We start from the raw sequence: 13581 nt of genomic DNA on the forward strand, positions 1-13581 counted from the left end.
GGCAGCGGATCCCGGGGTAGGGTCACAGATATCCGGGTGCACTGAGGGCGCAGACTGCAGGAAGGGGAGCGGTGAGAGCCTCGTAGCCCCAGTGACGCAGCATTCGTCCCTTCCGTGGGCCGCGATTCTACGATTCTACGGCTGGTCAACATGCGTCCCTTTCTCCACTAGATGTCAGTACAAATCAGCCGCTAGTGCCGAGGACCCCGGGCGCCTCTTCACACAGTACCAGGGCTTCGAGCCCAGTCCGTCCCGCCACTCGTGTCCTGGGCGACACGAGCGGAAAGAGCCGGGCGGGTATCTCCGCAGCGAGAGCAGCTAGACGTGTCGGGAGGCGCGCAGGTGGCGGGCGGGGGGCGGGGCTGGAGCCACACCGAGCAGCCCCAGCCCCGTCCCACCCCGCGGGCCGGAGGTCACGTGCTGCGGGCGCTGTCCCCTGCGGGAGGGTGAGGAGGGCGGGGTCGCCTCGGGCCGGGCGCGAGCCGAGCGCGTGCGCTGCCGCGGCGGGGGCGGGGTCAGCGTGCGCGCGCGCGCCTGCCCGCCTGCGGAGGAGGAGAGGCGGGGTCGCAGCGGCGCGCGCGCACGCTCGGGAGCAAGCCGGCGGCCGCGTCTGAGGAGCGGGTACCGCGGTGCAGCGACTGCCGTCCCTGGCGCTTCTTCGTGCACCCCCCCGGTGAGGGTACTGTCGCCGGGCCTCGTGAGGTTGGAGGAGGAAGCAGTCAGCGGGGACCCGGGCATGGTGGTGTGCGGTAACGCGGAAGGTGAGCGACCCCCGGCCGGCCGGCGGCGGGGTGGGGGAGGGGCGGCCCGCACACGCGTTGCCCGCGGACGCCGCCGCAGATCCGAGCGCGCGACTACGGCGGCCGGAGGAACGCGGAAGGGCGTCCGGCCCGGGGTCGCGGCTCCTCGCTGGCGGCCTGCGTTGTCCGCTACGCCCTCCCCGCGCGGCCCCGGGTTATGTAACGCGTGACCTCCCTCTCCCTTTCCGCCATGCGGCGACCGCCCGACGCGGCCGCCCGCCCCAGCGCTTCAGATCCCCCGGCTGCCGCGCGCATCTCCGCGCGCCCCGCGTCCCGCCCGCCACTGCCGCTGCCGCCTCCCCCGCCCCGGCCAGCCATTCCGTCCCGCGCCATTCATTGACGCGCGCGTCAGCGGAACGTCGCGCCGCCCCCCATCCTTGAAGGCCCTCTTTCTCCACCCGGCTGGACCCTGCAATCCAGGTCGGAATAGCGACCTCTGCCTAACTGCCCTTCCAAGTGCCCCTTTCACACTTGCACGCTTGAAGTGACTCAGCCCAGGTGTAGAGACCGAGAGGGGCATTTGTCTATCGGCTCCGAGTTTGGGAAGCAGGAATCCGAATACAGCGCTTCTTCCCGGACTACCCCTTGTTTAAAAAATATATTTACAGTTAGTGTAGTTTTGTTTTGAGTTGAACGTATTCTCAAGCCGTATCCCAAGTAAAGCTGTTAGATGGATAAAAATAATGTAGACCAGCTGCTATAAGCAAGGATTATGACTTGGGGACTTTATGTAACAACTCGATTCGAGGTGTCTGTCTGGCTTCTCTAGTCTGAGAGCTTAAGCCATTTTCTCCTAGGGCAAGAGATACCATAACTTGCTTTTTCCTGTGCTGTATATTTCTTCAACTAGTGGTTGTCATTTGAGTACTTCCCAAACTTAGTGTCTCTGCCTTCTCTCTTACTTTTGCGAGGACAAATCCTCCGTCTTTTCCTATAGTAATTCCTGTCCTGGAACTGTTGTTAGGAGCTCTCCTGCAGTTCTCCTTCCAGGGATCCAGTTTATAATGTAGCCTCTCTTGGTGCTTAGGGTGTTTATTCGCCATTTTCCCTGAGTTGTGATGATTATCTTTTTAATCTCTATTCTCTTTATCTTGCAGATCCCTTGAGGCCAGTCTGTACTATACTTGGGGGTGTTTTTTTTTGTTTTGTTTTGTTTTTTGTCAGAACTGTGTTTCTCACCCTTTTTTTGGTTCTGGGGTTCGAATCCATGGCCATCACACTGTAGCCCTTCACACCGTAGCCCTTTGTCGTTTTTCATTTTGAGACACGGTCTTGTTAAAGTACCCATGGGCTTTAACTTGTGATCCTCCTGCCTCAGCCTCACAGATTGCTGGGATTGTGGATATGCGACCATACCGGGTCTTTACCCCTATTTTATAGTGAAAAACATGTATTAAGATTTTGGTTTTTTAAGGGTGGCTATCACTCTAGGATTAATTTCTATACATCCTCAAGTAGAAAATAACATTTCGAAAAAGTATATTTGCATCTGCTTTAGCTAAGTGTGGTGACACATGCCTATAATCACAGTAGCTGTTGGGGAGGCAGAGGCAGGAGGATCACAAGTTCTAGACCAGTCTGGGCAACTTAGACCTTGTTTCAAAATTTAAAAAAAAAGGCTTGGCGATATAACTTAGTGGTGTAGTGCTTCTGGGTTGTATACTCAGTATCTCCTCTCTAAAAACTCAGACTACTTCATTTTCTCCCAATTCCAGTTCAAAACTCAGGTTCTACATAAGGGAATTAAGACACATCCTCAACAGCAACAATTTAGTCAGTTGTTAGTGAGATACAGTCATTTGATCTTTGTTAGATGCTGTAGTGGAGGGATAAGAACTTCGGAGTTGCCCCAATATAACTCAGCAGTATAAGCATCTGCCTGACAAGTGCAAGGTCCTGAGTTCGATTCCTAGTAGCATGAAGAAAAAAACTTAGGAGTTAAATGTGGGTCTTAATTTTTTCTCTCAATTTTTAGCTGTGTGACCTTGTAGTACATGTTGCTGATATTTCTGATTTCTTTCCTCATCCATTGAATGAAAATGTCATTTTCCACCTTGGAAAGCCGAGGATTAAATTAGTTCATAATATAAGGCATCTACTGAGACCCTGGTATACAGAGGGTGCAGTACTCTGTAAATCCTGGTACACCCGTTTATTGCAGTTTACTATCTAGAGTGAGCCAGGATGTGCTGGAAACAAACTATAAGAAGAAAACTAATCACAGAGACAGTACATACCTGTTGCCTCATGAGTTCTAAAGAAATTTATGGGTCTTTCTGCTTTTCAAGAATGTATGGATATGTGCAGCATATCCTAAATCACAGTGTAGATTAAGTACACCATTAAGAAATGAAAGAAGGTCTACTTTCATTCTTGTCCTGGAATAACAGCACCAACTAAACATTAACATACGAGCATTAAAAATCTGATTTTTTCCAGTTACAAGAGGGAGTATGAGGAGAGAAGGGACGCTAAAGTTTTTTTAAAAAGGCATTAGATTGCAGGCTGTTTAATATCTTACCTATTAGAACCCATGCACTCATCCTAGTCCAAGCTGGTATTTTGTTAGAACTGTGGAATAGTGCCTTTAGTGGCACTGTTCTCTTCCTAACTTGTTCCCTCCTGAACTTTTGAAAAACAAATCGTCATTTTCTTGCTCTAAATCTCCAAAAGCTGCCTGTTACATTGGGAATTGAATGTCAGCCCTCTGCCATCCCATCATTTCATTGCAGACTCTTCATTACTTGACCTCACTCATCAAGGATTCGTAAACACTGTTTCTGCCTTAGGATGATATCCTTGCTGTCCTTTTTTATTAACAATCTCTTCCTCTTAGACAGTGATGCCAACTGCAACCCAAAACCCACTTAATGCCAAGTGCCAACATTGCAATTAAATCTGAATACTGAGTTTTTAGTTTAGAAAACACAGCTCATACATTAGCATCTTTGGTCTTAAAAACAAAACACGTCATAGGTTGCCACCACTGCTCTATCATTTACCTTTATGTTTTTTGTTTTGCTGCTCAACTGAGCCTTAAACTAGAAGCTAGCCTATTCCTCTATCTTGAATTTATTCTTTTTCTCCCTAGCATTTACTACTGGATGAAGTTATCCTGCTCACTAATTTATGGATTTTTCCCATCAGACTTGTTTACTACATTCTAACAGAGGGCAGAAATTTGATTGGTTTACAATTATCCTTAGTCAGAATTGTGGCTTCCCTCTTTTACTAAATGTGTAGCCCATGGGTAAGTTAGTAACTTTAAGTGCCTTAGTTTGCCTATCTGTAAGATGACTGTCACGACTTAAAGGAGTGAAAGCAAACCTTTTAGAGCTTTAGTGATAACAGACCGTGTGCTGGAGTATGTATGCCATAGGCTTGCCACTACTAACTTGTCAAATTACAGTGAGTAATAATTGAGTTAATATGTGTAAAGTGCTTAGGTCAGGCTTAAAAACTATTTGAAATTAGCATAGAATATTAACTGAGGATTTTGTGTTTTGACCTGAGATAAAAAATATTTTTTATGTTAGTAGTTTGGCTGAAATTTTGTTAGCTATCTCAATTAGAGTTGCAGCACTTGTTTAACATATGTAGGTTTTATGGTTGTATACAACAAGTTGAAACATAAACTGCTGAGAATGGTGACCCATATTCTTCCGTCTTAGGGTGTAAGTCGGGTTTTTTTTTTTTATTTGACCTGTAAAAGATGCTAAGAGTGATTATCTCAACGGCTGCCCACCAGACTTGCTTTTATATATTTTCCTTTGAAGTTCTGCTGGAGATATGATTGTGGTGATGAAAGGACTTGCTGAAGGCTTCCTGTCTTTACACAGGAAAGTCCTTGAAGATCCAGTCGAAGTATGAGTTGGAAAGGAAGAGGTGTTTTATAATCTACTGAAGATGCAACACACCATGTGTTCAATTTCTGTCATACATCATTAAGTGGTTTTCTCTCGGAATTATGTTTTCTTTTAAATTGGAGCTTAAAATAGTCCAGTTACACTATGATTATATTTTTTTCTTTAGCATTTGCAGAAATAGGAAAGAATTATTGATGGACACAAATAATACTTTGTAATAAATAATGGATACTTTGAGCCTGTGCAAGTTGAGTTATTCTTGAAAACTTAAGATTCTGCCTGTGGTAATTGTTCTTACAAAATACTAGTTACTTTTAACTTACTTCATTTGTCTTAGTGAAATATGTCTGTGGTAACATCATGTTATGTTTCTTGGTTTAAACTTTAATAACCCTAAACTTTAGGCCTTAAACTTAAAAAAAAAAAAAAAACCTCTTTGAAATGCTGTTTGTTTGTGTAACATTGGTTCTAAAACAATAATTACTAAATTATTAAATATTTACTGTGTTAGGTTCTTTGCTGAGTAGTGTCTCATTGAATAGTCACAAACAGCAAATAAGGTAGGCACAGTTACAAAGAGACAAGAGTTACAGAGATGATGTTTACTTGCCTGGAGTAAACAGGTAGGAGTCAGCATTTCTGCCTAGTTTCATTTTTTGTATAGCTCAAGGTCAAAACCATTTTGCTGTGAGCCTTATTAAAAATAAGATTTCTGTTTGCAAACTTGCCATTTTCTCACATTATTTGTGAACGTGTTCCTCTTTAACTACTGGCAGTTTCATCATTGTGACTAAGATTTTTTAGATTTAACTACTAAGTTTATGGTACACATCATCATTTTTCTCATTCATTGTATTAAAAAGCCATTAAAATAAGTACAAAAAATGCCGTGCTACATCAGTAATAGTTTGGAAAGGTTTTGCATATAATGAATGTGACACATCAGAGTTAATAAATTGTAAATGTCTTTAAATTTGCTCAAGACTAAATTTCAGGTAACAAAAATTACTGATGTCTTTCTGCTGATGACAGAGCAAGCCTTTGTTCTTAATCAGTAGGGAGGAATGTGATGGAACTTTTTTACATAAGTTTCAGTGAATTTTGACATCTTGAGTTTGGTTTTGTTATTTGTTTGGTTTTATTTTTATTTGTTTGGTTTTGAGTATCAGGAATTGAACTTAGACCCTCATGCTCACCAGGCAGGGGCTGTGCCCCTGAGCTAACTCTCAGGACCCTGATTTTTGACATCTTAAAAAGTTGTTGTAAGGATTGTTTTATTTGTAAGACTATATAATTATAAATTGACTTAACACAAGATCTGTTTGGTCTTCTGTGGTGTGAGAGGAGAGAGAGAGAGCAGTATCAGAAGAGAAGCCTTTATTGAGGGCATGGGAGGGCTGCTGAAGAGAGGCAGGCATCCTCTGGAATTTTCAGGAAAGAATCACAGACTTTATTCAGAATTTGACGGGGTGGAATTAAAGGGGCGGGCAGAATGGCATTTGCTCATGAGTGAAAAGCAGGAGGTCTGATGTTTGAGTTAGTAAAAAGAACCCCGGGCAGCCCATTCTATGAAAAACTTGTCAGTATCCATGCTCTGGAGGAAAATAAGATGTGGTTATTCACTTGCTAGAGCGAAGAAATAAAGCTAGAACCTAAGTTTACTTTTCTGCTTCTAAAGCTCTACACCCTCTCTCCCCAGCTCTGTCTTCGGTGTCCCCGGGGGAAGACTAAGAAACATTTGGTATTACATGCAAGAGGGCAGAAAATTGATACATTATAAAATTTGTAAAATTGTGATTTTTAAATTTGATTTTTAAAGAATCATTAGAAACAAAAAATTCTTGTCCTCTATTTATAATCCAGTTAGAAATTATGCTGTGTCATATGGGCATGTGGCTGCCTTATTCACCTAAGATGGTTTTAGAAACCTTTTAAAGACCATTTTGGTCCTATGGCTTTGTGGTTGACTTAAAAGATTAGGGAAGGATGGGCAAGAAAAGTTGGCTGTGATGTGAGTAGTTTCTGATTGTACCCACTATGTGAGTACCCAGTTGTTATTTATCTGACTTCATTCTTAATTGTACCCAGCTTAGACTTTAGAGGAACTTCTTGGCGGTTTAGTAACAAAATGACTACACATTACATTCCCTGAACTGTGTTCTTACATTGGAGATTACTAAAGATGGATTTTATTTACATTTATTTCTTTTTTTTATGGTGGAAAAAATACGTATTCAGAGTTAGCTAACTTGACTCAGGTGATTCTAACTTTGTTGGCAACATCCAAAGCCTCATAATCAGGAGCCAGGTGAACATAAGCCTCCTCTCCCATCATGATGAGGGTGTTCACCTTGGTCACATCAGTGTCATAGAGCTTGTTTGATCTGGTGGCCTTGACATTGCAGTGAACACAAGTGTGGGCTTGTCCTCTTGCCTTTTATGTAGCTGACCCTGTTGGTGGGGGGAGCCGGATGATGGCATAGTGGCCAAGTTGTTTCTCCTTGGGGGTGCTCTTCTGAGGGTATTTGAGCTGGCTCCCGAGCTGTAGTATCTTGGGACAGTGGAAGGTGTTTGACTTGGGGATCTTTTTGTGGCTGTGGATGCTTTTCAGCACTGCCTTCTTGGTGTTAAGAGCTTTTGTTTTGGCTTCAGCTTTGGGAGGGGTGGTGCGTCCTTCTTTCTTTACCTTTGGTGCCATCTTGGTAAAAAGGCCATTTTATTTCTTAGGTGCTAGTTGGGATTATGCATTTGAAATTATGATTTATGATCCTTACTTGTAAATGTTTTTCAGGTTCTGAATTTTACTTTAGTAATATGTTGTTTTTTGATGACTCCCCTTTTTCATTAAAAAAGAAAAAAAAAAAACCTGGATAATTCCTGAATGTATTTTGTGCCCTTTTGAAAACCTGGACAGTTTAAGCTAGGTAATCTTGAATTTAATTTTTTGTAACAATTTCTACTTTGTTTTAAAAAGCATATTCACTCCCCTCCCCCCAAAAAACAACTAAAAAAGCATTTAACTTTGTGTAATGTTTTAGATCTTAAGGATTCAACTTTTTTTTTTTTTTTTTTTTGCTGGATTTTTTTTTTTTAAATTTTATTTAAGGAGAAAAGAAAAAAAAAAGCAGGGAAAGGGTACAAGTTATACAGATTTACAGAAAAAAAATGAACAGTAGGAAATCACTAGTTAATGGATTACATATTGTCATCTTAGAAATAATTGTTCAAGTCACAAAATTAAAGCTTGTAAAGTGGACATTCCATCAATGATACTGCAAACAGTTCTGTTCATTGATCCAATAAAACTCTGTGATATCATTTTCTAACTTATACACTTAAATATACATGCAGTTATATAGTTTAGAGCACTTTCTTTTCCTCTCTTTTGTACCATGACTATTACACATTTTGGGTTTCATTGCTCCCACGGTTCTTATTACTTTTTTGGAAGAGAGTAAAACCAAATGTGACATAACAGAACAGAATCGGTCAAGTCAAAAGGGTGGACATAATAGATAATGTAAAAACATAATACAGGTGATCAACAATGGTTACCATAATGTCTCCCGCTATCTCTAATAGAATTGCCTATATCATTAGTTATAATACAATTGAACAAAACAGTAAAGAATAAAACCGACAAAACCAAAACATTGGAGACATTGTAGGTCTTCAAAAGTAGCTAAAAGTCAACAAGAATGGGCGTCATAATGAATCTCATTATCTTCACAGCTGATGCCTAAACTTTCGAACCTGATACTATCCAGCAAAACAGAATAGGGGAACATCAGTTAAAAACCAGATGGTGAGAGTAATACAGGGCTTTAAATCAAGGTAATGAAAAGTCAAAATGGGTTACTATAATATATCCTGCTATTTTTTTCCTTTAATTAAAAGGATAAAGATAAAAAAGTAAATAATGGAGTGGAGATTGAGATAAAAGAGGGCATAACAACGAAACAGCGCAGATCAAAACATAACCATTTAAGCAGAATAGTGTTTCACCACCAGATAATCCTAACCTAAAAGTAGTTACCATATTGTTTCTTTCTTTGAAATCCTTGAGTACAACTTCGTATACTGTAGCATTAAGTATATCAAAACAATGTAAAACCATTCAAGAGAATGACAGCATTACAGAGTATTTAGAATCGACTAACAGAAAATGAACAATGGTTTCTGTATAATCTCCTTGTCTTTAAAAGGTTTTTGCTTATACTATCGTACATAATAAAATCCAATAAGATACAGCCTATTTAGACCATTGGAGACAGAAGGACAAAAGCTAGATGAGACTTCAAAACAAGATGATACTAAATCAGTATTACCTATTAAGATGTCATTTTCTCCAAAATAGCTGTTCCTATCATCCAATCTTCTCTGCCTCATTTCTGTTAAGCTCTTTTTCTGTCAGTAGCTGTCAGTTTGTCTTCTTCATTTTGTTCTCTGCTCCATTTGTTGTGGCCTCCCCGCCACTATTTCTGGGTTCTTTGTATTTTTCTTTTTTTAGAATATCCTGCAATACTTTCTGTAGAGTTGAATTGGTGGTTGCAAATTCCCCCAGTTCCTCTTTATCCTGGAAGCACCTTGTTTTTCCATCAATTTCCAGGGACAGTTGTGCAGGATATCTCAATCTTGGCTGGAGATTATTATCTTTCAATGCTTTAATTATTTCCCCCCACACTCTTCGTGATTTGATGGTTTGTGCAGAGAAATCTGCTGTAATTCTGATGGGTGTTCCCTTGTAAGTGGTCTGTTTCTTGTCTCTTACAGCTTTTAATATTCTGTTCTTGTATTGAATTTCTGGAATTTTTATTATTATATGCCTGGGTGTTGCTCTGTTTGGGTTGTAGGTAGCTGGGGTCCTGTATGCCTCATACATCTGAGTATCTTTACCTTTTGCTAAATTAGGAAAATTCTCCTGGATTATTTCTGTGAGTAGCTTTTGTAGTTCACTTGTTTGCATCCCTACTTCTTCTTTTATGTTCTTAATCCTTAAGTTATGGATCCTCTTATCATCTTCTTGTCTTTGTATTATTGCTGTTTGTTTCTTTGTTATTTTTAAGAAGTTTTTCATTTCATTCTCCCATATTACAAGTCTGCCCTCCAGTTCAGATAGTCTGTCCTTAGTTTCTTTCAAGCTGTTATGCCAGTCTTCGATAGACTTCTTAGTATCTTGGTAGTCCCTTTGAACCTGCTTCACGTATTCTATGCTTTCTCTGTTTTCTCCATCAAACAATTCTCCCCTTTTTTTCTGTTCTTCCATTCCACCACCTGTTTTTTCTTGGGTGGTGCTTAGTATTTCTCTAACTATTCTGCATACTTCTAGCTTCAGGTCGTTGATAACTTCATTCCTGAATTGGTCTATGAGGCTCTCTATATGGTGCCTTATGTGTATTGGTGCGGTGTCTGCTATTGCCTGTTTCTCAGAATTGGGGGCCGAGGAGCCTTTCTTGTTGCTGCCTCTTCCCATGCAGCCTCTTCTTCTCTGTTCCTTACATATGCAAGCTTATATAAGAGGCCCAGCTTCTCTCCCAGTCAGCCACAGCCTGATTGAATTGCGCCAGTTAGGTGTTCCCGCTCACCGCTGCGCACCAGGGAGTTACGGACCAGGCAGCCTATGCGTCTCCCCTCCCGGCCACCGTCAGGCTCTGGGATCTGGGTTGGGACAGTCTACCAGGTCCGCCGGCAGCGTCACGCAGGCCAGGCACTTTTCACCAATCCTGCCCGAGAGGGGGATGTGTGGCTGGAGTCGCCACCGCGCCCTGCTCCCGCAGGACTGCTCGGGCCCAGAAAGTCCTCTGCTGGAGTCAAACTGTGGTAGAGTGTCAGTTTCTCTCACTCACCTCACCATAAGTCAGTGCACGCCTCCCTGCCGTTCGCAGATTGCCGTTCTCAGAGCTTCTGCACGTCTCTCCCCTTGCCGAGCCGCTGTAGAGGCAGCCAGCCGCTGCGCGGCGGGAAACCCAAATCGCGGCTTACAATGGCGCGGTTCCAGCCTCCACACCGAGTCTTTTCTGTTCCTGTTTTAGCACCAGGACTGCATTCCAAGTTGGCTTCTCTCAGCCCAGTTCGTTCCTGAGTCAGCAGAGCATATCTCCACCTGCTTATGTCTCCTTAGTCCGCACCATTCCTGGCTTCTGAGCCGAGTCTTTCAGAGAGCCGCCGGTAGTTGCTGTTATCTGTCCGCCATGTTCTCCCGGAAGAGTCAAGGATTCAACTTTTAATTCTTGTAAAACTCATGGAAGAGAAGTAGGATGAACAGTATATGCTGTCCATAGCTGCCATATAATCCTAGTACCTGCCTGAGTCAGGGCAGACAGTACAGGATCAGAGCACAGTCCACTAGACTCCCTCACTCAGATACCAGCCCAGAGTTCCAGGGTTTCCCTACCACCCACATTTTTGACCAACTGACTACAATTTCTGGACTTGCCACTACTCCCTAAGGTTTGATAATTTGCTAGAGTGACCCACAGAACTCAGGAAAGTGTAATTCTTGCAATTCCTCTTTTATTTTAAAGGGTATAAATCAGGATCAGTCATGATGAAGATACATGAGGTGAGACCTGAGAGGGTCCCATACATGAAGCTTCCTTACTTGCAAGACCAGCCTTCCCTTCCAGTGTATCAGTATATATTCTCTACCAAAGCAAGTCACCCATGCTTTGGTGTCCACAGTTACTAGAGTTTTATTACATAGGTATGACTGGACTCCTATTTCCAGTCTCATTTGCCCTGGCTATCACGAGGTCAGGCTGATACCATCTGGCTCACAGCCTTTACCGAATCACATGGCAGCCTTCCCAGTACAGCCGGGCACTGGTCCAAAAGTAGGGGCTCTGTTGATACAAACTTGGATGTTGAATACAGTCCATGGGCCCACATGCATGACAAGGATACTCCTGCCAGCTGGGAAATTGTCAGTTGAGTCTTCAGGAACCAGGGATAAAGGCTAGCCAGATTAGTTGAAAAATAACAATTTGCCCTGTATGTGACAGCTGAAAATAGTAGTGATGGTTGTAGCCCAGTGATTTCCATTATAATAGAAACTGGAACAGGTTACATATATAAAAAGACTATGCTTTAGAATTACTTTTTTTATTGATAAAACCAAACCTGAGTTGCTAGTCATTGAATGTTGAGGTTTCATTTACACAAATTTTGTTGCAAGTTGGGTTATAAAGTATATACTTTCTGATTCAAAAGATAAACAGCTTTGCCCAAAAAGTTTGATTTTTGCATTTTGTGAATTTGTATTTTTAGATACAGGTAAGTATTTAGTACTGTTGATTGAAAAGCCATTAGGGAAATTTTTGAGGGCAGGATGGAGGTGTTAATAATCTGTTGTAAAATGTTGAACGACCCAACCATTTTTAATTTTAGCACTGAGAAGTTATTAATACTGTTCACATTTTTGATGTTGAAAATCTTATTTCTGGTGTCTAAAGATCGGATTAAATTCTTCTGGAACTCACTGTTTTCAGATACAGTATTAAGGTATACTGTACTAAATGAATGTTGTTGAGTTAGACTTCTAGTGTCTTGAAGAATATAGCATCATCTTTATATTCTTAAATGGGTCTTTTTAAAAATAAATGTTTGGAAGCGCTTGGCATGAAGGTTGGGGCAGAGTCCAAGAGCAGTGGCAACTTAGAGATTTCACTCCTTTTGTGTTCATTCACAGTTACACTTAATACAAGGATTTGTGAAAGGTGGAACTGATAGATTAGAAAGGAGTGAGTATTTTTCGAACTGCAGTTGCTCAGGGATGTGCATTTAGTTACATGTCATTATATCGGCTTACCTTGTAAGTTCAGAGATCTGATGAATTGTCTAGTTGAAATGCACAAGATGAGCACCTCTGCAGTGACAGATTTATAGATCTTGTTGTATAGTAGGCCTAGGGACCAGAAAGTCTCCTTGTCCATGTAGGCATCCCATTCCTAAGTGTTTACAATTTTATGCATTTTCCTAAAAAACTCACAAAACAAGATGCAAACTTTGTGATGTGATACTCAAGGCCTGTTACATTGCCTACATCTAACCATGTGTACTGTATACCAGTCGGTTCCAGAATGTTGTCTTAAACATCTTTCTGGTTTTTGAGACTTTGATTTTGAATTTTCCTCTTTGTGACATCACAGCCCCTCTTCTCAGCCTCATTTTGTTCTTTAAGTTATACTCATGCTACCAGAGTTTTAAGGCAAAAGCCCAACAAATTGGTAGTGGCCTTCTATCTCAAGTCACCAATCAGGGAGTAAGCATTGATGAAGGGCATTTTGTAGGCATGTTTGTTTTAATTTGTTTACATCCAGAGTCAAGCAGGGATGCGACTCAAAGTTCTGAGGTATAAAGGAGATGGAACAGTGAGGGCAAGGATGCTAATCTTATCTTCGTTTAAATCCCGAATTGGGCTTCTGTTAGCTCAGCCGATAAGTCCTTGTTATCTGGTTTCTTTTTTTTTTTTTAATTTTATTTAAGAGGAAAAAGAGAAAAACACAAAACAAAACAAAGCGGTGTAAGGGTACACGTAATACAGAACTACAAAAAAAAAAAAAAAACATAACAGTAAGAAATCACCTGTTAATAGATTACATATTATCATCTTGAAAATAGTTGCTCAAATCACAGTATCAAAGAATACAAAGTGGACACTCAAACAGGGAGACTGCAAACAGCTGTGTTCAATAGCTCAGTGGCATAAGTGCCTGCCTTGGAAGCAGGCAGTCATGAGTTCAATCCCTGGTACTGATAAAAAGGAAAAAGACAAAAAAAAAAAAAAGATAAGCAACAGATAAGTCCTTGTTATAAATACTATTCCCACCTCAAATTTACCTTTTTAAGCGCTTCCTTTTTGGGTGTGTTCTTCAACATGAAATTTATTGTTGATTTTTCTGTGCATTTATTGCACT

General features: G+C 41.6%; 1 protein-coding gene and 1 pseudogene across 4 annotated transcripts in view; one reads left to right on the forward strand and one right to left on the reverse strand.

The window, feature by feature from the left end:
- Window positions 1-556: 556 nt before the first annotated feature.
- Rev1 (REV1 DNA directed polymerase) overlaps window positions 557-13581 on the forward strand; it is an 87084-nt gene continuing 74059 nt past the window's right edge. For 3 of the 4 annotated variants that reach the window (XM_063229853.1, XM_063229854.1, XM_063229855.1), the window contains exon 1: window positions 559-761. Coding sequence is in view for 1 of the 4 variants with exons in the window: in XM_063229855.1 (XP_063085925.1) it covers window positions 737-761 (25 nt within the window). In the remaining 3 variants the exon portion in view is untranslated. Of the gene's footprint in view, window positions 762-13581 lie in introns of all 4 variants that reach the window. The other variant, XR_010040768.1, reaches the window with a different exon arrangement.
- LOC111757310 (large ribosomal subunit protein uL23-like) lies at window positions 6878-7364 on the reverse strand (annotated as a pseudogene).

Source organism: Cavia porcellus, unplaced genomic scaffold (genome assembly GCF_034190915.1).
Source record: "Cavia porcellus strain 051 isolate PalLab524CR breed Dunkin Hartley unplaced genomic scaffold, mCavPor4.1 scaffold_18, whole genome shotgun sequence".
Classification (NCBI taxonomy): Eukaryota; Metazoa; Chordata; class Mammalia; order Rodentia; family Caviidae; genus Cavia; species Cavia porcellus.